This window comes from Tachypleus tridentatus, chromosome 1 (assembly GCF_004210375.1).
Source record: "Tachypleus tridentatus isolate NWPU-2018 chromosome 1, ASM421037v1, whole genome shotgun sequence".
Taxonomy (NCBI): domain Eukaryota; kingdom Metazoa; phylum Arthropoda; class Merostomata; order Xiphosura; family Limulidae; genus Tachypleus; species Tachypleus tridentatus.
Window position 1 is genome coordinate 155,203,804 of NC_134825.1, and position 26,962 is coordinate 155,230,765.

The 26,962-nt window shown below is 32.8% G+C and overlaps 1 protein-coding gene across 1 annotated transcript in view; it reads right to left on the reverse strand.

The window, feature by feature from the left end:
* Positions 1-26,962, reverse strand: part of LOC143228118 (5'-3' exonuclease PLD3-like) — a 50,981-nt gene that overhangs the window by 9,587 nt on the left and 14,432 nt on the right. Inside the window, 5 exon segments of the mRNA XM_076459443.1 lie at positions 333-466; positions 4,336-4,459; positions 5,563-5,669; positions 5,672-5,742; positions 8,350-8,603. Coding sequence (XP_076315558.1) covers positions 333-466; positions 4,336-4,459; positions 5,563-5,669; positions 5,672-5,742; positions 8,350-8,603 — 690 coding nt within the window.

Consider the following 26,962-nt stretch of genomic DNA (forward strand, 5'->3'; position numbering starts at 1 on the left):
GAAATTTTTCAGACATATAAAGATGAAAGCATAAAAATAGTGAAAGCACCAGTATACTCCTAACAATACAAATTTTATTGAAATTGTAGATTTGTTTTGTGTAATGCTACCTAGTGGATAGTTTGTTCACCATGGATATCAAACCTCGTGTTTTAGTATTTTTATCTCTGATACATTAGGAAACTATAAATTATATAATTAAATGAGTTCGGCTTTTAACAGTTTAACATCGACTGGGTTATGTAAATGTTTAAGTTTTGACTCCGTTTAGGTAAAGTTTAGTGTAACTACCATTTCAAATAATTGTGATATAAATATTAAGTGTTCGTCACCTGAGTAAGAGATCTCCAATCCATGTTAGCACTACCTATGTAAAAGTGTTGGCTGTCAATCAACCACATTTTCGTATGTAAGATTCCAGCACCTATCAATCTGTCAAAGTCTACACTTCGTACTGATGCAGCCCCTAGAAAAAAAAAAAAAAAACACGTGGGGATTCCAATACTTTTAAGAGACACATAACTTAATTCAATCTATGGAAATCAGAATTATTTAAAGTGAAATACTTCATCACAAACATTTTGCCAGTAATTTGTAAAATGTGATCACAAAGAATAATTTAGCTTCTATCTACTACTATATGTACAACTCTTCAACATAGTGGCTTTTTTTTTATAATGCCTAACATACAGCACAATATACTAAAACAAGGCGCTTCGTGTACAGGGAGGCCCGTAGTCCCTACCCATCCATATATCTTATGTATCCAGTGTCTCTGTGCTGTCCCTCATTCTCACTGCATAATATTATGCGACGCTATGTTCTGTGAGGCATTTTCCTCAACATAGCAGGAGCAATTGTTCCAAATGCCGCGGTAACAGCTGCCTTCAACTCATCATTGGTATTATAACTTTGTTTATAATAACATATGGATGGGTAAGGACTTAATGCTATCCTGTACAACAGTTGCATAAGCACAACAATAATATGGTCACTGAACTTCTTGTAACAGGAAATTACGTAAAAATTATATATTTAAAAGAGAATTAAGGCTTCAAATCATTGAAGAAATTCATCAGTCAATTTACTATTGAAAATTTTTGCAAATCATTTTCGTTTTATATTCAGTGGAACAACACAATTTAAAAGAAAAAATGCAAATGGGACACATATACAATATAAAATATTGGGAGTAATTTCCCTGGACTGGCTATATGACTGTAACAATAATACTGTGTAACAAAATTTTTACTTTTTCTTGTTCCTGGACAGAAAGTGTTATTTGCCAATTGCTTATGCCTAAAGTAAATGGAAAATACCTATTTATCTCTTCAAACTTTGCCATTGTGACCTGGGTACTGAAATTTTCAAATTTACCCATTTTCCAGAACATTCTAGGTAGATTCAGTGCTGAGTAGCTGGTAGAGAATTTTCTCGAACTTACAAGAATTTTCATGAACTTTCTAGACTGTTGTAGAACTTACAAGAATTTTCTAGAGTGTTATAGACATTACGAGAATTTTCTAGAATGTTGTAGAATTTACAAAAACTTTCTAGCATGTTATAGAACTTAAAAAATTTCAAGAACCTTTTAGAACTTTCTATAGTAATATATATATACAAGGACTCACCACTTCAGTTCAGTTATAGCTGCCTAGGTGAACACATAGACCTAACTGATTTTATCAGAGATGGTACCAAGAAACTGCGAGCGTTCTTCAGACGCATTCTGCAATGTGTGAGCCCAATTTATCAAGATAAGAGCGAAAAAGTACTCTGTGACAGCATCTGCCTTAAAGTATGATGAGTGGGAGTGGGAGGTTATCGGAGACTTCAAAATGGTAGCATCCCTAATGGGTAAGCTTTACCAAATTTCCCTGACATCTTTGCCTTTGGGAGAGCAGGGTCATCGCAGCGCACTACAACAGAAGGCACTGGCCACAACGGACTGAGTTCTCTGTGGGGAGCCACAATGTCAAGTGTGAGTCACTAGTGGACCTCCAGAAGGTGTTCCCACCATTGCACATAAAATTGGGTCTTATGAAACAATTTGTCACAGCTCTTGATACTAAGCTGTGTGAGGCAAAGGTCAAAGCTCATATCTTCTTTGGACCATAAATAAAGTAGATTATGGAATGCACAGAATTCCCCAAAAAACTCAGTAGGAAGGAAAACCAACTTGGGGCAGCTTTGTTGCAGTGGTTGTAGGCTTCTTGGGCAATCACAAGGCCAAAAATTATGTGGAACTGGTTGAGGCTTTGGTGAATAACTACGGCAAAATGGGCTGCAGGATGTCCCTGAAAGCCCATATCCTTGACGCTCATCTTGATAAATTCAAGGAGAACATGGAGCATACTCAGAGAAGCAAGGCGAGCGCTTCCACCAAGATATACTGGACTTGGATTGCCGCTACCAAGGAGCGTTTTACGAAAACATGATGGGAGACTATATTTGCGGGCTAATACATGAAAGTTTATTTACATTACAGTCGCAAATCTCTAAAACCTACTCACTTATAAACACTTTTATACAACTTTGGTATAAATACATGTAAATTTTGATTCATATGTTGTTTTATTCAGACTTTATGTAAATGAAATTATGAAAAATTGCCCGTTTTTATATAGAAAATAGGTTAATTTCTAAATTTCATTATCTAGGTCACAAAAGCAAAGTTTGAAGCAAATGATGGCCATTTTCTGTACTTTTACAATATAAGCAGTTAAGAAATAACACATACTATCCAGGAACAAAATTTGTGTTAAGTAGTGTAATCATAGTTTAGTACATACAACTTTACAAGCTTCTATCAAAAAGTTCATAATTTGGTAGCAAAAACAAAAACATCAAAATTTCTATCAAATGCAAAAAAAAAAAAAGTAATAAACTGTTTTGAATATAAGCTATGGTATATTTTTCAAATTAGTCAATAACAATTATCCTTAATAAAATTTGTTTGTAATTTCACTTTGCACTTCTCGGACATGGTACATACAGCACAACTATTAACTTCTGTGATGTGACCTTTAATTTGTTTTTATTGATTTTTTACGTGAAGACTGTCTGCCAGTTGTTACCCATAATTTTGAAATGATAAACTGACAAATTCTCGGACTAATCTTGCCACACGAAATAGTGGGATTTGACTCCCACTCTTACAATATACCCAACTGCACACATTTCAATTTATGTGCCATATATTTTAGAATTTTATTACTAGTACATTTAACATCTTCGTCTACTTAGGTAAATGTAAATTAACGTTTCAATTAAAAATAATTTCATTTCAATCATTTGACACAAATTTTTGTAAAGGGACATTCATATTTTCTAATACAAAATAAGATTTCTCAAACCTGCTTTTGCATTCTCCACTGGTAATTTACCAAACAGAAACTGCATTATCAAAACCCTTGAGTTCAAACAGTATAGAATGACTATCTGAATGTATCAAGTACAAGACAGACCTATTGATAGTACAAATAATAAATATATAATACTTTTCTAAGACTGAGGTTTCAAATTTTGGTGATAGATTATTGGAATGTGTCAATAATTTACAATTAATTTTATAACATCATAGTTTTGATCAAACAGTTTTGTTTGTTGACTAAACATTTGACTGTATAAATTATTTAAAGTTATTAGTTTTGTACTACCAAAGATCTAAGTGTTTTAGATTTATTACATTATTACATTATACATAGTAACCAAAATTTAAGTTTTACAAGTGCAAAGTTTCTAACAGTTGTAGAAACTGAGTGATTGACTGAACTATTAATAAAAATGTGACATTTTTCCACGATATCAAAGTTTCATTTCATTTATACACTAACAGTTTTACAGTCCTAATACATTACTCTCAAATTACTTTAACTTTTTAAAATGGTTTAGATGTGATATACCTTAATTTTTATAAATCAGCACATTTTAATAACACACATCTATAACTCTTGTTTTTCAATTCATGGATTCCTACTAATACTATCTGTAGTGTAATAAAACAGTTTCCATTAAACATTACATTCTCAAACATATTTAATCATTATCAAAATACATACATTAATATTGTGGGTTTCATACATATAGTTCTTTTCTTGTTTGAATAATGAACTGTTTCCTATTATATGTATACACACACACAGACAAATATATATATATATATATATATATTAACACTTCAAGAATGAGATGCCCTTACTTCTGAAATCATTTCTGTTAAGTGAACATCAATTGAGATGTGCACACTGACAGATTTCTAAGTACTGTTTAGATACATCACAATAAAAGAAAAAATTAGTAAATATTTCAAAAATCAAACATAGCAGAAGTTACCCTTTCTCACTAAGTATTCAGTATCATAATTTGGTTGATATATAGATGGCTTATTTTGGGCTATCCTTATATGAATTCCCCGTCTGGTTCCAGCATCGAGTAATTCTTGAAAAACACGTTCACCCTGTTAAACAGTAACATCATTAATAAATCTACATTTCCTTCTAAGATAACCAACAAAACATAATTGAATAATTAATTAACTATATTCCTGCAATAATTTTAAAAAGAACAATTTTAACCCATTATTAGCCATGGCATATCAGCTCATAAAATGGCTTTGAGGTTTTCTTATCAAGTACAAACATTTAGCTCATATCTCTGTCAGTCTTAAATTAAGGCATGGACTTACCAGACTGAAGCCCAGGGCTTCAACCTATGACTATAAATATATTTCTTGCAGACATTCTGGCTCAAGGGGGCCTCTATAAGTTGAAAAGCTTAGGGCCAATGAAACTCAGTCAAGAGATGATAGAGATCTAATTACAATTTTGGACTAAGGAGCTCAAACTCTTTCATTTGATATATTTGGCCATTCCCGAGGTCTCAAAGATTAATTTACTCTAATCCTACTTAAAAGAATTTCAGTCTGAGTGTAGGCTGGTAGAGATCCTGATGAATAATAAAACCAAATGAAGTATACATGATTCCCATCTTCAGTGTTGCTGGCACACAAAATATAGCTAATAAAAGTGAAAAAAAGGATCTTGTAGATTAATTTGGTCTAATCCTTCCTAAAATAATTTCAAGTGCTGTGGTTATTGAGTATATTCCCTTATTCCTATAATAAATCAACAAGAAAGTTTACCTGCAAATTAATAATATACTTATATATATTACTTTGAATTTTTTCATAAGAATTAGCTGAAAATGAGTTATCTAAAAATATTTCAAATAAATATTTGAGTAACATTGTTTATATATTTCAATAAATAAAGAAAATTCAGATTAAAAACATAAAAATGTAGTATAATTATGTTTTATCATGTAAGTAACCATCTTGAAAAATTGCACAAACTAGCTTTTTAATGCTGTATTATTAACTAGTAATATCATACATATAATAAACAAACTGTTATTTCATGTGTAGTTCATATAATCATAATTTTCTTTATACATTAAACATAATTTCCTACTGTGTTATTCTCAAGTTTATTCAGAAGCTGAAACAGTGTCAGAATAAAGATGAGGAGCTATTACAAAATGTTATGAAAAACAAGTGTTTACCTTCCAAGCAGATGGATCTGGTGTGACATCACTGTCTTGAAGTGTCCAGTAAAATGAGACAATATCAATAGTATATTGAGCTTTCTCAATTAAATCAAGCCAACCATGAAAACTGATGGATGAAGAGTTGAACCTTTAGTGTATGTCATGTTTTCAGGAATGCTTTCAACAAGTTGAAAACTGGAATAAAAGAACATCCACCATTCACCAAACTAAATTAAATGTTGAATTTTAGGAGGAAAGCGATGATTGCATAGATATCCAGAAGATTTTAGGACTATATTAAGAACTAGTGAAACTTCACTTCAGATTTTTACCAGGCAAAAACTAAAGAAAGGTTTGTATCTTTGTTTTCAATTTTGCACAAAGCTACACGAGGGATATCTGTGCTAGTTGTCCATAATTTAGCAATGTAAGACTAAAGGGAAGGCAACTAGTCGTCACCACCTACTGCCAACTCTTGGGCTGCTTTTTTACCAATGAATAGTGGAAATGACCGTCACATTATAACACCCCCATGGCTGAAACGGGTGAGCATGTTTGGTGTGACGGGGATTCGAATCTGCAACCCTCAGATTATGAGTTGAGTGCCTTAACCACCTGGCCATGCTGGGCCTTAAAGAAAGATTTCCATAAAAAAGTTATTTTATGGAAGATAATTTTATGTCATAACGTCTTTTAACTCTCACCTTCTTAGCAATAACTGCTGTTGTTTATTGATATTGAGTATATTTATGTGTATCATAATTATCAAATTTAGAATAATTTACAGCTAGCTAACACAATAAATCTTTATAATATACATATATCTAATTTTACAAAACATTTTATGAGATTATCTAATTAAATATTCATTGTATCACAAAACTAGGACTGTTGAAAGGCCATGAACATATATCAATCCTTTTATTCTGATTTAGTTTATATGCCATTGGTTATTCATGATAACAATAAATCCACTTGAAGTACAAATGTATTCATAAGACAGCTGGTATGGGTATTAAAGGTCTAATTAAAATAAAGCACAGAAAATGTTTCGACCTTTTATAGCCATCTTCAAGTTGAGCTCTTCTCTTTGTTAACCTGAAAATGACCTAAAAAGATCAAAATGCTGTTCTGTACTTTATACCATTGGTTCTGTTTTTAACATTCTAGTTTCAAGCATGAGGTGGCTAACTCAAATACGTGTTCAGCTTGATCTAAATGAAGACGTTTTTTCTCACACAAATGTTAACTGGAATAGTAAATGATGTATGCCTTTCTTATATGCTACACTAAAGTTTTGTCTGAGTTTCAGGGGAAAATTAGAATTCTTCATACAAAGTAGGTGCAATTTAAAGAAACTCCTCTCAACTCAATTAGCTGTGCAGTTACAATTGCCAAAGAAAACTGGAAGCTGGGCAATCAGTGTGAAGATTTATACAGTTACTATCAACATAGGTTTTTTTAAATTTGTTCTCTTGTCCATGTTTCATATTTTTTCTATCATATTCAATTTACACTCTAACACTCCAAATCTGCTTTCTGCAGACAGTTTTAAGTTGAACTATTTGATATCTGTGGACCTAAATACTATATTATTTGAATTAATGCCCTAAAAATAGAAAATGAAGTAATGAGTTATAAATTCTTGATTATAATTGTACCTCCTTGCAAATGACATGTAATAATATATTTCATACATTATATTATAGACTGGTACTTGAATTAAAAAAAACAAAACATGTCTAATCAAATAATTCACTTTTGTAAATTTTCTTTGAAGATTTTTATCATTAGTTTCTTCATGCTCCCACACATAACTTTTGAATTGTAGTAAAGTTGCATAATGATTCATGAACAAAAATATTTTTAAATATATTTACAATAACGTTAGGCATAGCATGCCAGATGGCTGAGGCACTCGATTTGTAATTTGAGAGTTGTGGATTTGAATCCCTGTCGCACCAAACATGCTCGCCCTTTCAGCTGTGGGGGCATTTTAGTGTGATGGTCAATCCCACTATTCATTGGTAAAAGAGTAGCCCGAGAGTTGGTAGTGGGTGGTGAAGACTAACTGCCCTGTCTGTAGTCTTAAACTACTAAATTAGGGATAGCTAGTGCAGATAGCCCTTGTGTAGCTTTGCATGAAATTCAAAAACGAATAAACAAACAATAATATTAAAACCAAACATTTTTTTATTTACACAAATGTTTCAACAATGACAAGTTTGTAGAAATTAAGAACAGAGGACTACTAAACATTTTTATTTGATAGATAATATTACATCTATAAAGAATTTTGTTGTTGTTGAAAATATATATTAACACTTTAAACAGCAAGCCTTGAGAATTTCAGTGATGATACATCTAGTATCTTAAAAACTGCCAGTTAATCCTTGAATTAATAAAAACAAAAATGAGAAAAGAATAGTTTGAGTCATCTGGTGTTCAAAAACTTTAACTGATCATGTTGGTGCATCATATTTTTATTTTATATTTAAAAGTGAGTATGCTAGGAATTTGTGGGAGGGGCAATATAAAATTTGGGAAAGTAAGAGGTATCTTCAGCATATATGATGTACTTTTACAATAGGTGGTTGGCCTTTAGAAGAGATTACCTTCAGTTTTGGTTGACATGGCAAATTTATGAAATGTAAGAGAAAGCTTGACAAGTATTTAGGTGATAAAGGCTATCTGTGAGGGTATTTTTATTCTTTTTAGTTATTTTCGTTTTTTAAGGGGCAGGTGTGATGAACTAATAGGCATTTTTTCTCTTTAAATGTTATATTAAATATTGGTACTTACACACATGTACTGGAACAGTTTTTCCTTAAATTCTTTAAATCTACTAAGGCATTTTCATCTTTCTTTTCATGGTCGAGCAGGGGAAGAAGAACTACCAAGATAATTAATATAAGAATAATAGTAATTGGTATACAAGAGGGCTTCAACCAGCCACTCCACTTTTCATCATCATCTTCTTTTAACATGTAGCGGGAATCAAAGAACTGTAGTTCAAACTCACCAGCATCAAGTTTACCTGTCCTCTCAATCACTGTCTGAAATTACAAAAGACTATATGCAAATCTTTAAACTGTTGGGCTAGTCTGTTTTATTATATTAATCATATCAAGTGGGAAATGTCAATTTCCTTTTGATTTGTACATTCTGCATTTAAACAATTTAAAAGCAGTTATGTAATTTTATAATAAATATATTTCTGTATTCAGTTTGACCCTAAAGAAGAAAGCTCTACCTTTTGAAAGTGCTCGGGTCAGAGGGATTTTATTATCTACTAAATGTAAGGAAACTGTTTAGAAGTTGATACTGTACATTTATAAAATTTCCAACTTAAATTATCTCTGTATATTTCTGTAGCATACTATATCAGCTGTTAATCATAAAAATCACTTACATACAAGAACTTTGGTATTAAATTTTTGTTAACACTTGGTGCAATTTTTTCATTGAGTAAAAATCAAATATCTTCTTTTTTCCAAAATCCATTGCCTTTTGTATAATGTTCAATATTAAAAAAACTCCTATTTTTTAAAAAAAAAAACAATTATTTTTACATGCAATTCTAAAAATGAAACCATTTCCAGTCTCAAAATTTCAATGAAATACAAGTAACTTATTGTACAAGATAAAAATTTGTAAAAAAAAACAATGAGACTAAAAAATAATCTTATCAAAACTTGGTTTGTAGCACTGTTATGTATCATATTTGTTATATGGTAATTATTCATTGGAGTAAATCAAATATAGTAATATGTGCATAGATGTGTATCCTAAATGACCATGCTATATGTTTAGCTAATTTAAAAAATAGTTTGATAACAGATAAAGTAACTATAAATATTGTGTTTAAACACAAGACAAATGAAATATTATCATTATATATTGGAGTAGCAATCACAATTTATATCGTATTTACTACAGACAAATGTTTAAAATAAGAAATCACAAATTTATAAATCACTGAATAAAATTATGGTACTTAATTATAAATATTAATAATAGAATGAAAGCTACCACTTATTTGATATCAAGAAACCAAGCTTATTACTATGCTTACTTATCTTTTATATTGTTCTGATATAATTATCTTTTCATGTTTTATTCTACTAGAATTACTACACCTTTAAAACATCATCAGTATTATAAAACTTCATTTAATCTGGCACCATATTATTTGCTTATTATGAGAGAGTACAACAGACATTATTGAAGAGAAAGGGCAGGTTGGTTAGTCTCTAGGACATCATTGAATCAAAGATTGAAAGATCTCCAAAAAATAAGGTACAAGATGTCAGTCTGAATTTGAAGTGAGCTGTTTATTAGCCCTAGAAATACCATAATGTTAAAATGTATTTTTCAAAACTATTTATGTGCCAAGTGGCTTGTGTGTTCATGTACACATTTTTATTTAATGATAGATATCTGTACTATAAAACTTTGAAACTAATATATTGTTTTAAAACTGAATTTAACCTTCTTGCACTATTCAGTTATTTCACATGCCTTCTGAGTGTAATTATTAATAAACTGTAAAAGAATATTATGGCAATTTACTCTGCACATAATGCACATTGAATGAATATTGTTTAGTGTGTACTGATTGAATCTTATCATAATGTGAAGTGAAAAAAAAGGAAAACAAATTAATGTTATAAATAGAAAAGACTGAGAATGATGCACTATTGTGTAAAAGTTGGTTTGAAAGGCAAATACATGTGCATCTCTTAGCCAGTTAGTGGAATAATACATGTTCTGCTATGACATATTTCCTTTGTTCCTTGGCTTCCCTTAGTTTAGTAAATAAGCTTATTTTCTTGTTCTTATTATGAAACCATATGAAAGTAGGCTGATTATGTTATGTTAAAATGATTTTTAATATGCAAATTAACAACTCATGTGACAACCACAGCTGCTATAAAGTTATGGTGGCATGAAATGTATCAGCACTACATTTTGACAGGAATGACACTGAAAAGTTATTGCTTTTGTAGGTTATGTAACAGTTTTTTTCCAATGAAAAATATTCATATAATCTGATCTTAAAGATGCATTTAGTTTGGGGATTTAGAAATTCTTGTATTAGGATATTCCTTTTATTGGAAAACAAAAGAACATGGATCAACTTTGAGAACAACAACCATTTATAAAAGTTTTGTCTCAGCTACAGTAAGTAAGATAAGATACCTTTTATTTGGTGATATTCCACAAACAGAAAGGTCAGTTGCCAAAGCCAACCACATATGCCCCAGACAGTAGTGCAAAACATAGTGAAGAAAGGATCTCTTTCTTGAAAAGTGGCAGAAATTGCTATCACAACACAGATATGCAACTTTCTTGTACTGGTAGAATGAAATGAATGTGAATGTTTTTTCCTTTGGAAAAATACTGTTGAAATGTTCACAGGGAAAAGATCATGCTCATTTACTAGATGAATTATGGAAAACCTTCATGGAGGAATGGCATGCTTTGGATACAAAATGTATGGTTATCCAATGAAGCACAACTGGACATAGCAATATGGACTGTAATGACGTGATAAGATCCAAAATTATTTAACTTAATATTCTCATCCTCTCTATTCTGTTAGCATAGAAATGTATTTCTTTGCAAAGAAACAGGAGAAATTATTGTGTTGAAATAGAAATATATTTCCTTCTTGTTAAAATGAAGCATATAAAAATATTTTATTAACATATTTATTTTCTTGTTCTCAAAATGGAAACTTTTGAATAATTTGTGTTATTACAGATGTTCATTTTGTTATTCTTGCAATGAAATCATTGAAATTATTCTAATAGTATAAAAGATTTTATTTTATTTACTTTCAAGCACTTATAAATAATTTCTCTTCAGAAACTTTTTATAATGCCAACATATTCTGCAGCTAAATGAAAAATTCTTTTTGCCCGAGTTAGTCATAACAAATATATGGTCACAGATAACACTGCATATATTGGTAAAGCTTTTCTTTGCTTTCTATACAATTCTATACTAGAAAATATATCTTGTAACATTATATAAATGAATAAACAAAATGGAATTTGATAAAACATTTTTTTATCAGTGTGTAGTCATGTATTATAACTTAAATTAAAACTAATAATGTGTGAACACAGGCTTGTGTTATTATAATATGATAAAGAACCTTAAGTCTATACATATGAACTTATATCTGTTTATATTTGGCATTAGGAACCTTTATCTGGTCTGGAGACTACTTCACCAACACTGGTGAAAACAATAATCACAGTGAAAGTTTCTATTATAGAAACTGTCTTTGTGTAAATTTCTCACTGATTACTCACATACATTACTCAATTAAAACCTTTACACATAAGTTAACACTTTAATAACAGTCTGTATAGTGATTGTAATATATACCAATATATTATACACACGCACAATATGTAATCATATTATTTTCACTGTAACAAATATTTCCGTTAGTATATATAAAAAGAACTTGTAAATGAAGATAGTAATTGTAAAATAAGGACAGTCTTTCCATAATGTATATATCTGTTGATGCTCTACAATGTCATGTTAGATAGTTAGCAACATTCTTGTACTTTTTGTAGTTTTTAAGGAATCCTGTTTTTACTGTTAAAGAAATTATATCACTGTTATTTGTAAGCAGTACTGTATTTTGAGTTTTAACATTTCACTTTAAAAAAGTGTCAACACGTATTAATACCGACATATAATCTTTGTTTTAATTTACTATTGAGTTTCATATATATTTTATCTAGTATCCATATGCTGATACTTTTTTAAATGTGTGACTTATTTGAGAGAGAAACATATATGTTGGAAATAAATTATAATGTTTTTTAACAAGTAAAAAAAGAAATTACTAAGACAGAGATTTTTCTAAAAGTTTAAAATGTGATGTAGACTTTATGTACCAGGTTTTTTCATATGTGATTCTTCCAACTAACCCTAAATGTTAATAATTGTAAGTATAAAATTCAATATGAAAATTTCATGATATTTCTACAAATTCTTACACTATATAGAACAAGCTAGAGGTGCAACTCAAACTTCTTAAAATACTACAGGGAAACAGCTTGTAAAACTAGATTAAATCTTCTGAATAAGGTATATGTTTTAATAAAATCTGTTAAAAACTTCAACTTTTAATCATTGTATAAATCTAAAATAATTTGGATAAATGAACAGTTTAATGTTGTAAAATGACAATTTGTTGACAAATATAAGTAGTCTTAACAACACCAATAATTACACCTTTCAAAGAACTTGGACATAAAATAGCAGCTTGTATCCTTTCATTATATTTGAATCCCAATTTACAGTTAACAATTGTTAACAATTTGTAGACTTGTTAGAAAGGTTATGATTGTACTTAATTCACTTGATATACTGATTCTGTGTTTTCAGATGTAAGTCACTGATCAGATAGGATGAAGCAATTATAAGATATTTTATTGTAAAATTATTTGAATTATCAGGGTACCATTTGTGAATTTGGACATTCTGCCCGCTACCTACTTTTTTCGGGTTATGTATTGCAGTTATTTTCTCCAATAAGTTTCATTAGTTCTTTGTTCAATCTAATAGTTTTTTTTTACAAGTTGTATGAATTATAGGTTTCACAAAACTCCATCAAATGTGCTTTTGATCTTCTCTCTCTTATTTTTTTGTAATCTTCTGTCACTTGTAAAGATTCTTCTCTTTATACATCATGTAAATTCTCTTTTTAAAGATATCTGAAGTGTAATGTTTGTTAGAAAACGACATGTTTACCATACAGGATTTCAGTAACCTATCACAATGTATTTCATTCAACACTTCATGATTTGTTACATATGCTCTTGACAGATGAAGATTTCATGATCATCCGGATAGCCAGTATCTCCTAAATTCTGCGTCAGACATCTAACAACACTGAGCATAAGTCCTCTATGTGTATCAAGGATATGATGTACATAAGTAGTAAATGGTGGTTACAGTTGGAAGCTGGAAGGGACATCCTTGATGGATTAATAAGCTCCTTTTTGTGTAATTAATATTTTATGAAATTGATATTGAGTATTGTGTTCTTAATATGGAAAGTAGGTAAAAAAAAGTCCACTAAGTTCCTTTCACTCTATTTGCTCATAAACTGGGTTAATCAGCTTGGCCTTCACATATAACACATACTACATGTGCCACTAGTTATCTTTTTAACCAGCAATTAAGATGACATCCTAAAAATGCAATAGCTTCAGGAAATTATTTTGTTGTTTTACATACATAATTCCAAGTTTTCTCGTATTGGAACAAGATAAATGAGAGAAATATCGTTGTAATTACAGTAATTATAGATTCACTTTAATCCATTATGTAATCATGAAAAGTACAATTAAACAATTGACTTGAATAATCTTGATTGTGTTTACGAAGTATCTGAGAATAAAGATTGTTTCTTGATGTGATACAATGGTTACTTCAGACTCAATCAATGTAAGGTACAATAAGATTTTGTTTCGTAAAAACATATTTTGACAAACCATCTACCCGATTACCCAAAGGTAAATCACTGAATCTGAAAATACAGAGTAAGTAGGAAAGAGAAAAATTGGTGCCATGATCAGGATCTGTTTCTGCCTAGTGAATGTTTTTCTTTCTGATTAATGTGTTTGTTAGTGCATTTCTGTCACTCAAATTATTGAGTTGAAGTTACTAGATCGAGAGAATAATACTTTTCCTGAGTCAGCTGATTGATGTAGAAGCTGAAGACCAACTATTGTCAGAAAGAGTTTTCAAGTCCAGGTAAAGCCCTTTCCTAGACATAGGACTTTGTCATTTCCACAAAGGCCTATGCATCTTTCTCATTACTGACAAGATCCAACAGGGAGCAGCACCAGAATATTATGCATCCATAATGACTGATAATACTATTCCTCATAGATTTACCTCAGTCCACAGGAGGCATGGTTGACTGAGGATCTTCATTATGGCAAATAATCTGACACATCCACGACTAAATGGAGTAGTCTTTATAGGAATGTTAGGTATTTACCTGCCAGAATAGTCAGTTCAACCCAGGCTCTAGTAATACTACCTGTCACTAGCCAAGGAAAGCCTGGGGCCAGACAGAAATAGTGGATGAAATACCTCTAGTAACGCATTATTTTGCGACTGAAAAACGAGGATTTAACACTTGTCAAAGTGTAGTGATTCTTGTAACTGCTGACAACATTATATTTTCTCAGTGTGGTGCCAGTAAAATTCCATGTAGGAAGACTTATGCCATCATCACACTTTCTCGTCAGTCGGGCTAAACATATTTCTTCCCTGATATTTTAGTAGCACACCTAAGGTAGGTTTAGACCACTTCTTTAAACATTTCGTATAGGTCACTGTCTGAAATGAATAGATTAAGGGAGAGACAGTGCTGTGCCTGATGCTAAACCAATATGGTTCAGTGATTGGTGATCGGCCGAAATGATACCACCGAGTACGGGTTTGGATTAAACCATCAAGCAATTAAGACAGTTACTGAAAAATGAGTGAAAGGAAGCGGTGTTTCTTATTCGCTGAGATAACAAGTGATGTACGTATACGATGTAAGTGCTATACTGAGATAACAAGTGATGTAAGTATACGATGTAAGTGCTATACTGAGATAACAAGTGATGTACGTATACGATGTAAGTGCTATACTGAGATAACAAGTGATGTACGTATACGATGTAAGTGCTATACTGAGATAACAAGTGATGTACGTATACGATGTAAGTGCTATACTGAGATAACAAGTGATGTACGTATACGATGTAAGTGCTATACTGAGATAACAAGTGATGTAAGTATACGATGTAAGTGCTATACTGAGATAACAAGTGATGTACGTATACGATGTAAGTGCTATACTGAGATAACAAGTGATGTAAGTATACGATGTAAGTGCTATACTGAGATAACAAGTGATGTACGTATACGATGTAAGTGCTATACTGAGATAACAAGTGATGCACGTATACGATGTAAGTGCTATACTGAGATAACAAGTGATGCACGTATACGATGTAAGTGCTATACTGAGATAACAAGTGATGTACGTATACGATGTAAGTGCTATACTGAGATAACAAGTGATGTACGTATACGATGTAAGTGCTATACTGAGATAACAAGTGATGTACGTATACGATGTAAGTGCTATACTGAGATAACAAGTGATGTACGTATACGATGTAAGTGCTATACTGAGATAACAAGTGATGTACGTATACGATGTAAGTGCTATACTGAGATAACAAGTGATGTACGTATACGATGTAAGTGCTATACTGAGATAACAAGTGATGTACGTATACGATGTAAGTGCTATACTGAGATAACAAGTGATGTACGTATACGATGTAAGTGCTATACTGAGATAACAAGTGATGTACGTATACGATGTAAGTGCTATACTGAGATAACAAGTGATGTACGTATACGATGTAAGTGCTATACTGAGATAACAAGTGATGTACGTATACGATGTAAGTGCTATACTGAGATAACAAGTGATGTAAGTATACGATGTAAGTGCTATACTGAGATAACAAGTGATGTACGTATACGATGTAAGTGCTATACTGAGATAACAAGTGATGTACGTATACGATGTAAGTGCTATACTGAGATAACAAGTGATGTACGTATACGATGTAAGTGCTATACTGAGATAACAAGTGATGTACGTATACGATGTAAGTGCTATACTGAGATAACAAGTGATGTAAGTATACGATGTAAGTGCTATACTGAGATAACAAGTGATGTACGCATACGATGTAAGTGCTATACTGAGATAACAAGTGATGTAAGTATACGATGTAAGTGCTATACTGAGATAACAAGTGATGTACGTATACGATGTAAGTGCTATACTGAGATAACAAGTGATGTACGTATACGATGTAAGTGCTATACTGAGATAACAAGTGATGTACGTATACGATGTAAGTGCTATACTGAGATAACAAGTGATGTACGTATACGATGTAAGTGCTATACTGAGATAACAAGTGATGTACGTATACGATGTAAGTGCTATACTGAGATAACAAGTGATGTACGTATACGATGTAAGTGCTATACTGAGATAACAAGTGATGTACGTATACGATGTAAGTGCTATACTGAGATAACAAGTGATGTACGTATACGATGTAAGTGCTATACTGAGATAACAAGTGATGTACGTATACGATGTAAGTGCTATACTGAGATAACAAGTGATGTACGTATACGATGTAAGTGCTATACTGAGATAACAAGTGATGTACGTATACGATGTAAGTGCTATACTGAGATAACAAGTGATGTAAGTATACGATGTAAGTGCTATACTGAGATAACAAGTGATGTACGTATACGATGTAAGTGCTATACTGAGATAACAAGTGATGTAAGTGTACGATGTAAGTGCTATATTAGCTAATTTCTACCTCATTATTCACAAACGTAGGAAGTTTTATTGATCATTATACTAACAGGCCTGGCATGGCCAAGCGTGTTAAGGCGTGCAACTCGTAATCTGAGGGTCGCGGGTTCGCATCCTTGTCGCGCAAAACATGCTCGCCCTCCCAGCCGTGGGGGTGTTATAATGTGACGGTCAATCCCGCTATTCGTTGGTAAAAGAGTAGTTCAAGAGTTGGCGGTGGGTGGTGATGACTAGCTGCCTTCCCTCTAGTCTTACACTGATAAATTATGGACGGCTAGCGCAGATAGCCCTCGAGTAACTTTGTGCGAAATTCAAAAACAAACAAACAAACAATTAACAGGACGAAAAGAGCGTTACGACCATTTCTTTCCGAGCCATCGAACAGAGTTTCATAAATAAATATCCATGAGATAGCTAGTTATACTTAGTATAGTTTGCATAAATGAGAATGAGTGATATAAATTTAAAAACGCAGTTAATTTTTGACCCTTGCTTTCCAGGTTATTAAGCGATTTTTCGAAGCACTATACCATCCAACCGTTTTGCGAAATGTTCTCATTTTGTCCAACAGAGGAGCAGATAGAAGTTCAGTAGAGCAGACTGTATTCAGTTGTTTCGTACATGTTCATAAACGGGGATTGTAAACACAACTGCTGTGGGTCTAAGTATAATAATCGTTGATTCACTGGATTGTCCCGTACTTATATTTCTGTGAAACCAAAAAAGCAAGTAAGTGGACTTGCAATCAAGTTAAAGAATTGACCATCAACTTATAATGCTCCCACAGCTGAAAGGACGAGCATGTTTGTTGTGACGGGGATTCGAACTTCAACTCTGAGATTGGGAGTCGAGCGCTCCTACTCATCTGGCCAAACGGAGCACAAAAAAACTAAATCTCGAGTTTCAATACCCACATTGGGCAAAACATGAAGCATCGCTGTGTAGCATTGTGCTTAAAAAGAAAGACACGTATTGAGCTACATCACGTAAAACCCAGACGAGAACACTTGTATCCAAACTTCCCTCCAACTCTTTCTCTTATCTCCTCTCTATCGTTTCATCATTTATTTTAACTTTTAAATCTCGTCTTTATCTTGAAGATGGTTATTTTTCTTAACAAGATATCCTCGCCCCCTCACAACTATTAGTAATGTATTGTAAAATTACTTGCTAATTTTCTCCTATGTACAGTACTTTCCGTATCTATTTCTTCATCTAAACACAGAATCAATACTCACAGGACTGAATAACTTTACTAATTGTAAACTTGTAGTTATTTTATCATTTTTTATTTTAAGTTATAAATTTTTGCATGTATGGCCAATGTCTGTTAAATCACAGTTGCACAAATACCATATTTATCACCCTGTTTTACTTTGTCTCTACGATAAATTATAATTTTTTAAACCTATAACCAGGAGAAAACGTTATAATAAAGGTAAATGTGTTTTCAGACATTTTACCTCTTTGTATGGAAACACCTTGAACATACAGAAAATTATCCAGAAAATCTGCGGTGACTCTTCTAACTTAGAACGCTAAAATCTTGGGTTCGTGTCCATGTGGTGGACAGAGTGAAGAAAGGCACTTGAGTGTCTGTGTGTTTAACAACAAACAAACCGAACAAAGGGATTTAACTATTCCCCGATTAGTGTAGATACGACCCCTAAGTGCGAGATGCGTTTGATTTGAAACGGAGCGCGAACTTGGAACCTTCGGATTCACACAGATGACGTTGCTTATTAGTATGCATTTTTCCATTTTATATATGATAGAAGTCTGCAATATTTTCTCAAATGTTCGTAAATATAACAAGAAAGTTTAAAGTGGGGGTGCCAGAACAACCACGTACATTTGGTTAATAAACCACACTGTTATCTATTTGTCCTTGTACTTCTTTCTCAAGAAGTGTTTTAATTTACAGATCAGTTTCTGACAAATATAATTTTTACGTCAGTGTCATGATTCTTATGTCATTTCTAGAAGGTAGGCACTTGAACATCACCACTCACCACCAACTCTTAGGCTACTCTTTTACCAACGAATAGTGGGACTCACAGTCACATATAACGCCCCCACAACTGAAAAAGGAAGCATCTTTGGTGTAGCGGAGATTCGAACCCGCGACCCTCAGATTACGAGTCGAGCGCTCTGATCACTGTATGTGTATAGAAAATTCTGAGAAATTCATATAGAACTTTGATGAGTCAACTTTCCAATAATCACGCTAATGAACAACACATGCATAACGTTCCAGTGAAACTTCAGCAATTATAAATATTGTTCATTGTTTTTCATTGAAGTTAGTGAATATTACAAGGCGACTGGCTCTCATTTGCTACCTACACTGCACATTGTTATAAAATACAGTCCTAACTCTTAGCTTCCAATACTTTGCTAGATATCCAAAGAAGTTTAGAAATTACTAATATTTTCCAAAGAAAAAGAAGAGAGAGAGAATTGATGCTTGAGCAGCTTTGATAGAATGGATACTAAAAAACATTGAATAAAATAACCACTGAGTATGGTGGAAATCATTAATTCGGTTGCTGTTATGTCATATGATGTTAACAAGGCGATACCGTCATCAACAAGTATACGGTATATCTAAAGTATTGACAATAGTTAAAGGCGTAACAAAGAATGACCATTTTTGTATCGTTACTTGTATAAATTACACACTATTTTTATTCTAAATTTAATGGTGTTAAACCCAAATAAGAACTTTAAATGTTTTTGTGACAATGTTTTGTTTTTTAGTTTGTATCTAATTTTCACCATCGAAGCGCTTTCACCATTTAATTGTATATAACTGTACTACTAAAAAAAAAACTCTCATTACCATTATGAACTGCATAGTTTAGATCCACTTACTAATGCACACGTAACGGTATTCATAGCGTATTCAGGAAATTGCTAGTCACGAAAGATTACTATTCCTACAGATGACAGATACCTACTATATATAGTTTCTAAAAGAAAAAGTGAAACTTTAGGAAATTGTTCTTTCAGCTACATTAAAAGAGGTTGCTAAAGTAATGTAAGTAAAGTAAACATTTAAAATAAATTAACAAATTTTTTATTTGTTTTGTTTTCTAACAAGTGTGTAACTCATCTGAAAAGACCAGAACAATACCTTACAAAACAGGATAGAGTTTGTAGCTCTTATAACACAGTACATGTGAATGATATGTTTTATCGCCAAAGTACTGAACTGTTGTACCCGTTTAGGCTATTATATTACCTGTTATTCCGTAAAAGTATGTTACTAAGGCAAATCAAGAATCAATACTATTGGAAGAGCAACAACTATATAATATTAAGATTAGAAAATTTTAAAATAATAATTCCTAAACCAGAATCGATACGAAACGATTTACAACCTGTAATAACTGAATATAATAATTATTGTCAGTTGTGTAGTGCTAAATAAAGACGTGGTAGAACACGAAATCTACTGATGTCACGGCTAAAAGAATAGTTAAAAAAAGTACCACGTGCTAACGTGTTTCCATCATGCTACACCCCTAATTATATTCTATTCCTAAAATGTTTGTTTTTGAATTTCGCGCAAAGCTACACGACGGCTATCTGTGCTAGCCGTCCCTAATTTAGCAGTGTAAGAATAGAGGAAAGGCACCTACTCATCACCACCCTCCGCCAACTCTTGGGCTACTTTTTAACCAACCAGTAATGGGATTAACCGTTACAGTATAACACCCCCACGGCTGAAAGGGCGAGCATATGTGGCGTGACGAGGATTAGAACCCGCGACCCTCAGATTAGGAGTCGAACGCCTCAACTCACCTGGCCATGCCGGGCCGCACTGTTGCATCCATGACTTGTAAACTGTAAGGAGGAGCAGTAACCCGAAATGTACTGTACTAATAAATACATTTTTGGTCGGCAATATTTAACCAATCCATTTCTGTTACGTAATATAGTACCTACACCCTTATGCAAATTAATTGAAACAAGACGGAAAATTACAATTTTTTCAATTTTTCGAGTTTTATTTCTGAGAATCAAAAAAATTACTCACAAATTAATACATGATATGACCGCCTTTATTTTTCAGAAGATCATTAATCCGCTTTGGCATCGAGTTCACGAGTTGATTGCAATCTTTACTAATTTTTGGATCGCGGTACCACATCTCAATTATGGTCTCAATTAGCTTATCTGTCGTAGTGCAGTCTTTTCCCCGAAGTCTTTCTTTACAAATCGCCCAAAGATTTTCAATAGGATTTAAGTCCAAAGAGTTTCCAGGTCAGTCCAGCACCTTTATTCGCGTTGTAGTCATAAAATTCTTCACAAGTTTCGATGTGGCACGGAGCCAGATCTTGCTGAAAAATGTCAGATCTATCTGGAAATCTCTTTTTCAATTCTGGAACAACTCTTCTCTGCAAAACTTCGATGTACTGTGGTCCTCGCATCATACCTTCTAGGATATGTAAGCTTCCGACGCCATAGTTGCTGAAAAAGCCAACAAACATCTTCTTTAAGGGATGTTTTACGAACTGATTGATGTGATATTCTCGAAGTTTCTCACCTGGAGATCTGCGAACATGCAGACTTCTTTGACCCTGTACGAAGAAATGAGTCTCGTTACTGAATAACACCTTTCTCCATTGTTCTTGCGTCCAGTTCTTGTATTTCAGACCCCATTGATACCGTTTTTTCTTCATTGAGTTGGTAAGAAGTTGTTTTTGACTGGTCTCCTTGCCCTTCTAACGCAATTTCGAATGACGTAATATTCCTCATAATTTCGTCATATATCCCAAAAATAGACCGACCGTACTGCAAAACACAGCTAATGACGCCGTCTGTGTAAAAAAATTACTATTAAAGGAAATCAGCAAGCCTACACCGGCCGCCATGCTGAAAATATTGTAAAATGACCATTTGTTTCAATTAATTTGCATAAGGGTGTAATTACTTTGAAGATAATTTTGTAGTTTACGTAAAAACCAATTTGAAAAGATTTCTACATGATTGTTTTGTGTTATGGAAGTATACTCAAGTATACTACAAAAACAACAAAGAAAAATAATTAAAAATATTTTTATCACTAGTTTATTTAATTACAATTCAAAAGAATCTAATATATGTATTAAGAATTTACACGTTTCAATGGATTCTGCATTGCTGAAACTCATACTTTACGATTAAGGATGAATTTTAGTAAATCCAATCTTAGACTTCCCGAAAAATATTATTATATGCTAGCAAACGCCCCTTGCTAGTACAGCAGTATGTCTCCGGATTTACAACGCTAAAATCAGGGATTCGATTCCCCTCGGTGGGCTCAGCTGATAGCCCGATGTGGCTTTACTATAAGAAAATACACACACGCTAGCAAATGTTTTAATGAATCAATGTTTCCCTTTCTGAGCATGTGGTGTGAAACATAAAATATAATTTTTCTCTAAATGTTTCATGAAAATGAAGATATTTTGCATCACTTTAAAAAGACAGAAATAAGAGAGTAGAATAAATAAAATTATTTGGAATAGTGAATCCTTAAAAACTATTACTTAGGACCATAAGAACGGCAATAAAATAAATAGGAAGTATATTATTGTATTAACTAATTAAACATTATAGAAATAACCAACTTTTCTCTAATAATATCATATAATATGATAATAAAAGTTGAGATAATTAATATCAAATTTAATAAAAATAAAACTGGTAAAGAAAGCAAACTATATTTGATTAAGTTTAAATTAATTTCACTTATTTTGTATTATATTTTAGTATATCTAATTTGTACAATAATTGTATTTTATGTTTATAACTTTTGAAAAAAACATATGCATTTATTTCAGGTTATGTTTAATTAAAAAGTGATATTTGCCTCCCGCTAGTACAGTGGTAAGTCTCCGGAGTTACAACCCTAAAATCAGGGGTTCGATTCCCCTCGGTGGGCTCAGCGGATAGCCCGATGTGGCTGTGCTGAAAGAAAACACACAAGTGATATGTGATTATTGATTCTTTGTAAAGTTACACCTTGAAGATTGAGGGACCTTTGAAGTTACCAAACCGGTGGAAGAAATTAATTAAGGAAAGAAAAACAAAGTATTGTAGTGTGTTTTTTTAATTTTTATTCATAGGAGGAAATTTGTATTTGTTTTGGTTGTGTATAGATATATATTACATTATATATTGATTTATATAGTGGTTCAGCAAAATTAATTTGGATAAGCAACGGTTCCTGTTCGAAAAGTCAGTATAGCAGCAGAAAATATTTATTACCAATATGTTACGACTTTGTGTTGATTGATAGCATATATTCCATTTTGGTCCAGCTGTTATTAGAGCTGATAAATAAATTATATAAGATTTTGTTGAAGCTGTTATCAGCGTTTCTATACGTTGTTTGCTTAAGTAAGTTATTGTTCCGACAAAAGTAAGTGTTATAACAGCTGAAACTGGGTATTAACAATTTTTTACGACCCACGTTTGATTTAACACAAATTAAAGATGGCCGAATCTCATGAGATATTATTGGAATTATGGCCAAAATTATCGATATTAACGAGAGTACTCAACTAATTAATGAATGTATTTTAGTCATTATAAGTTTTTGCTTTATAAAATTCCAATGAAAAGTAATCAAAATGTTAAAGTGGTTGAAGTAGCAGGTTAGTTAACTGAGTGGATGTTTAGATATTTAACGTATTCAGTGAACTTGTTAAGATATAGTTACAACTTTGAAACCGTAACTGACCATGAGCTAGAATTATTGTGTTTTAACCCTCTTCAAGTTTTACATTTATCTAACTTCAAGTATTTATGTGGAGAAATCTATACTGTAATGAAAATTATATTTCACAAGTCTTTACTTATTAAATATTTATGACATCTTTTACAGGAACCTTATTAAAACGTTTTTTTCTTCTGAAAAAACGAATAACTAAGATGAACAGAAGACTATCAAAGATAATTTACTTCTGTTTGAGAAGTACCTACAACACACGACCCCTTTGGATAGTCTTTATTGAGGACGAAGATTTTCTTTATTGAGTCACGTTGTCGAGTCTTTATTGAAACCTAGTACCAAAGACTGTTTTGTGCTCTCTGAATTCATCTTTTAGGTCATTGCTCTCAACGAACCAAGATTTTATCCTTCCTGCCGATAATCTATGTAGATCTATATAAGGAAATACAAACATGGAAGAAGAAGAAAACACGACTGTCTGTAAATATTTACTTCCTGTAAATTTTTCTTTTTTAAGAAGGGCACTTGTCTAAATTATGTTTTTTCCTTTTTTTGAAAAGAAATGATCAATGAATTTAAGACCAAAAAGAGTAAATATTGTAAATTATGTTGAAAGCTAAGACGGGTCCAGTCAGACGTATGCATAATAAATTTAAATGGAAGACAGGGGAGATGAAAATTTCCAACCCGAAAAATAAGGTTTAAAAACATATTCACAAGCACTGCAATAAATGCTAGTTTTACAGTGAAACAGTTATATTTTACTGTACTTTTGAATTAAGATATTTATCAGCAACAGATTTAAAATTTTTATCATATTTGTTTCTAATATTTTATAATTATGGCTTGGATTTGAATTTCGCGCAAAGCTACACGAGGGCTATATACGCTAGCCGTCCTTAAATTAGTATTGTAAGACTAGAGGGAAGGCAGCTAGTCATCACCACCCACCGCCAACTCTTGAGCTACTCTTTTACCAGCGAATAGTGGGATTGACCGTAACATTATAACACCTCTACGGCTGAAAGAGCGAGCATGTTTGGTGTGACGGGGATTCGAACCTGTGACCCGCCTTAACCACCTGGCCAGGCCGGGCCAATATAGTTGTGATATTTTCAGCAATCGAAATATAAGTAATTTAAATAATTGTGTATTATTAAGTAGTGTTCAACATTAGTGAATACTTTATGCTCAGCATTTTTCACAACTGAACGAATTAGCTCAGTATGTTCACTAAAGAGTTCTTAATTCATTGAAGTTGTTTCCATTCAACGAATGAATGTTCGAGATGGGATCAAACCTAAAATATATTTATAGTTGGCTACTTAATTGTTCTGTTAGGTTGCGTCCCCCGGTGAAACAGCTATAAATATTCAGATTTACAACGCTAAAATCAGAGATTCGATTCCCCTAGGTGGACACAGTATGATGCAAGTTAACTCATTGTAAGCTGTTTAATAAATCACGTGCGGTGTGTAAGTATCGTACTTCGAAATTTTCATTAAGACAGATATGTGGAATATGAATATAAAAGTCGCGAATAGTGCACAAATTGTACTGTTCTATGATTATTTAAGGCACTTCAAAATGTAGGACAGATATGAAATTTAAATATACTCCCTTTGCTACGTTGCCGTATGACTGCTTATGTTATATGAACTAAAGAAAACAGGGTCAGACTTCATTAAAAACTTTAATAATAATTTATTTCTAACTATTATATAAGAAAGGTTATTTTTCTTCTGAATCGTATGAAATCCTTGATAATGAAACGCATGACAAAGTAATGAATATTACTTCTTTGACATCAAGAATGTAATTTTACGTTGAGTTGATTTAACAATTATTAAGCAGCAGTTATCAGTAACGAAGAAAAATCCAACTTCTTCTCATGTTGATCGTGGAATCGTTGAAAAACAGCCAATGAGAAATTAGCAAGCGTTGTACACTTAGAAAACACAATTATCATTATTCATGAAACCTTTACATAACTAATCAGAGTACAAATAAACCTGCTCTGTGTAGCTTGAAAATTTTAGCCAATGTAAGATGTTATGTAAATAGATATACTACACGGCCAAAAGTATATGGACACCCGACCATCACACCTATATGTGCTTGTTGAACATCTGATTCCAAAACCATGGGCATTGATATGGAGTTGGTCCCCAATTTGCTGCTATAACAGCCTCAACTATTCTGGAAAGTCTTTTCACTTGATTTTGGAACATGACTGAGGGGATTGGCTCCTGTTCAGCTACAAGAGTATTAATAAGGTCAGGCACTGATGTCGGGGTGAAGGCCTGTATCGCAGTCGACGTTCCAATTCATCCCAAAGGAGTCTGATGAGGTTGAGGTCAGGGCTCTCTGCAGGCTAGTCAAGTTCTTCCACACCAACCTCGGAAAACCATGTCTTTATGGTCCTCTCTTTGTGTACGAGGGAATTGTAGCAAAAAAAGGGTCTTCCCCAAACTGTTGTCACAAAGCTGGAAGCACAAGATTTTCTAGTATGTCCTTGTATGCTGTAGCATTAAGATTTCCCTTCACTGGAACTGAAGATCCTATCCCAAACTATGAAAAATAGCCCCAGCCCATTATTTCTCCTCCACAAACTTTTACAGTTGGCACTATGCATTCAGGCAAGTAGCATTTTTCAGGCATCCTCCAAACCCAGATTCGTCCGTCAGACTGTCAGATAATGAAGCGTGATTCATCACTTCAGAGAGAACATTTCCACTTCTTCAGAGTCCAATGGCGGTGTGCTTTACACCACTCCAGTCAACGCTTGGCACTGTTCATGGTGATCTTAGGCTTGTATGTGACTGGTCGGCCATGAAAAACAATTTCATGAAGCTCCCGATGAACAGTTTTTATGCTGACGTTGCTTCCAGAGATAGTTTGGAACTCGGTAACGAGTGTTGCAACAGTGGACAGACGATTATTACGCGCTACGCACTTCAACACTCGGCGGTCTCTTTCTGTTAACTTGTGTGGTCTACCGCTTCGTGGCTGAGCTGTTGTTGCTTCTAAACGTTTCCACTTCACAATAACAGCGCTTACAGTTGACCGGGACAGCTCCAGCAAGGCAGAAATTTGACGAACTAACTTGTTAGAAAGATGACATCCTATGACAGTGCCACGTTGAAAGTCACTGAGGTCTTCAGTACGACCCATTCTACTGCCCTTGTTTGCCTATGGGGATTGCATGGCTGTACGCTTGATTTTCTATACCT